Genomic DNA, 2,668 nt, shown 5'->3' with positions numbered 1-2,668 from the left:
CATGTGTATGACATTGGTCTAATACGTGGGTCTGTGCTGTACACAATCTTGAGGCTTTGCTGCTCTTTCCTATAGTAGTTACTTGGTAATGGGTGAATTTAATAGGGAATTGACGACGAGTCTGATTGGCATGGCTTTCAAGTGGTGTTACTAGTAGCCCTGTCATGTTTATTTGGTTTAGCAATATCCTTCTTTGAATTTTCTTGCCGTAGAACGATCTCTGCAGTAGGATTTACTGTTCTTGGCATTGTGAACAAACTTTTGACAATAGTGATAAGTCTAGTTATATGGGATAAACACTCCAAACTTATCGGAACACTGGGGCTGTTGATCTGCATGTTTGGTGGCGTCATGTACCAGCAGTCCACAACCAACAAGCCCAAGGCCATGAAAGATGTAAATCCACAAGTATCTGATGAGGAGGAGCAACACAAGCTGCTTGAAATGCAAAGCAACATGCAGGGCAGTGACAATCAGAAGCAAGGTACATAAATTGGGAGATTAGAAATGGAGGTGCGCCATAATAGCCCATCTCCTAATTTAATTTAGGAATCTCTTGAATAGAATAAATCGAGGTGCGCCGTGCTAAACAAAAATGACAATTGCATGGCCCTCGTTTTAATTAATCTTCGTTTTAATCCTTAGAATTCGAGGCGTGCCATTTAGCAAATTCCATGGCCCTCGCAAAGTGCAAACGCGTAGTTGCTTTAGGTGCGTATTTAATAATCTACTTTCTTAAACTCGGGTGCACATTTATGTGACCCAAATCCAAATCTCAACAATGTTAAAGTATGTCAAAAACCACGGGTGCATTTATGTGACGTGGTTCGAGACGTATTTTAATAACGCTGCAATTTTCTCTAAAAAATGGATAAAAGCGGTTAAAACTAAAATTTGCACATAGGTTCATAATTGTTTAAAATCAGATAATCAAGTCGAATATGACAGTTGAGCGACCGTGCTAGAACCACGGAACTCGGGAATGCCTAACACCTTCTCCCAGGTTAACACAGTTCCTTACTTGGATTTCTGGTTCGCGGACTGTTAAACAGAGTCAATTTTTTTTCCTCGATTCGGGATTCAACCGGTAACTTGGGACACCATAAATCTCCCAAGTGGCGACTCTGAATCTTTTAATAACAAATCCTGTTTCGATTGTCCTTTAATTAGAATAACTCCTTTATACACTTTTACGGGGGTGTAGGTAAAAAGAAGGTGTGACAATGATTGTTTTGAAATTTAACTAAGCCACATTTTCCAGGAGGGTCCTGAAAGTTTTACGGTCAAACCTGTTTGGTGCTTGCTCTTCCCCTACGGAGAGTTCCTCCGAAACAAACGAAATTTTATGCCCCTGTTTCAATCAAAGAAAAATTTGTCAGTTTGAAATATGGTGGTTAGTTGATGGCATTCTTGCTGAAAGTCTCTTCGCTGCCGTGCTTTGTTTTGGCCTGCTTCTTCGAATTGACCTTGAACTGCTTGCCTTTCTGACTGACCTCAAACCTCATGAACTTTGATGACCCGAGTGTTTTATACCCAAACCCCTGCTTTACATCTTTGACCCCTTTATCTGAGCCTTTGCATCTCCCCTGAAGTTACCAAATCATTCCACCGATGAAACTTCCGGTGACTCCTTATATCCCACTTTACATCATGCTATCTTTGGTATGTTCTGGCCACACTGTGCTTTGCATTTTGGAAGCTGGTAGTGAGCTTTGAAATCCTTTCTTATTTGCTTTGAACAAGACTGACATGGAACATCTTAGAGAAAACAAAACCCCAAAATAAATGAAATGCAATGACCTTGAGAGTTAAGGATAAAGAAAATCCAAAACAGGACGACTTGCTAAAAGGAAAAAGAAAAAGAGACTTATTTGAGTGGGACAACTGGTACCATTGATCCTGACATGCATTTTGGATTAACCGGCCCAATCTGTCCAACCAATCAACCTTCAGTTGCCATACTTTGTTGCCCCGGAATTCCATAACCTGATTTCTTCACCCAAACCTTAACCTTGTTTACCCTGCGGTGCCCTGTAAGGTTTTCACCAACAGACTTCTCTCATTTGTCCATCTCTCAACTCACTTTCGCCTTATGGTGCCTGTGAGGGTTTTCACCAATAAGACTCTCTCATTTTTCATTTCTCTCAGCCCCCGTCGCTTTACGGTGCCCGTGAGGGTTTTCACCAATAAGACTCTCTCATTTTTATTAATTTTCCTGCTTGGACCGGAGGGTTGCCCCTGATACAGATCACCTCTACTTTCTCGACTTGGCATTTCCCGAAGACTGATCAGAAGGTCTTTCTTTGGATCGTAACGTGGGCTTTTGGATAGGTCTAGAAAGAAAGGATATCAAAGGCTCAAAACAATTCAGATGGGTTCAAAATTACAACTTCCGAAATCATATTTCTTACAACAACCACAACTTCTGCCCCAGTTTCTTGCTTGGGGACTTTTGGATTTTTGTTTTGATGGGACCGAACCGTGAGGCTGCCTACGTATCCTTAAAAGGAATCAAGTCGAACGTAGTTCATGTCATAGAAATTGCTTTTGCTGTTGTGATTTTCCTTTCTTTTCTTTAACCTTCTCTTATTTTCTTTTGTTTCTTCTTTTCTCCTTTTGTTGTTTTTTTTTCTTTGTTTTTTTTCTTTTCTACTCTTTTCCTTTTCTT

The 2,668-nt window shown here is 40.5% G+C and overlaps 1 protein-coding gene across 1 annotated transcript; it reads left to right on the top strand.

Moving 5' to 3' along the window:
• Window positions 1-105: 105 nt before the first annotated feature.
• On the top strand, window positions 106-492 carry LOC109241153 (GDP-mannose transporter GONST3-like; the record flags this gene model as incomplete). The annotated part of the gene is made up of 1 exon (XM_019407877.1): window positions 106-492. A coding segment is annotated over one exon (387 nt), but the record flags the coding sequence as incomplete, so codon positions are not given.
• Window positions 493-2,668: the final 2,176 nt, after the last annotated feature.

This window comes from Nicotiana attenuata, unplaced genomic scaffold (genome assembly GCF_001879085.1).
Source record: "Nicotiana attenuata strain UT unplaced genomic scaffold, NIATTr2, whole genome shotgun sequence".
Classification (NCBI taxonomy): domain Eukaryota; kingdom Viridiplantae; phylum Streptophyta; class Magnoliopsida; order Solanales; family Solanaceae; genus Nicotiana; species Nicotiana attenuata.
Note: the sequence above shows the minus strand (reverse complement) of the source record. Positions and strands in the feature narration are given on the sequence as shown.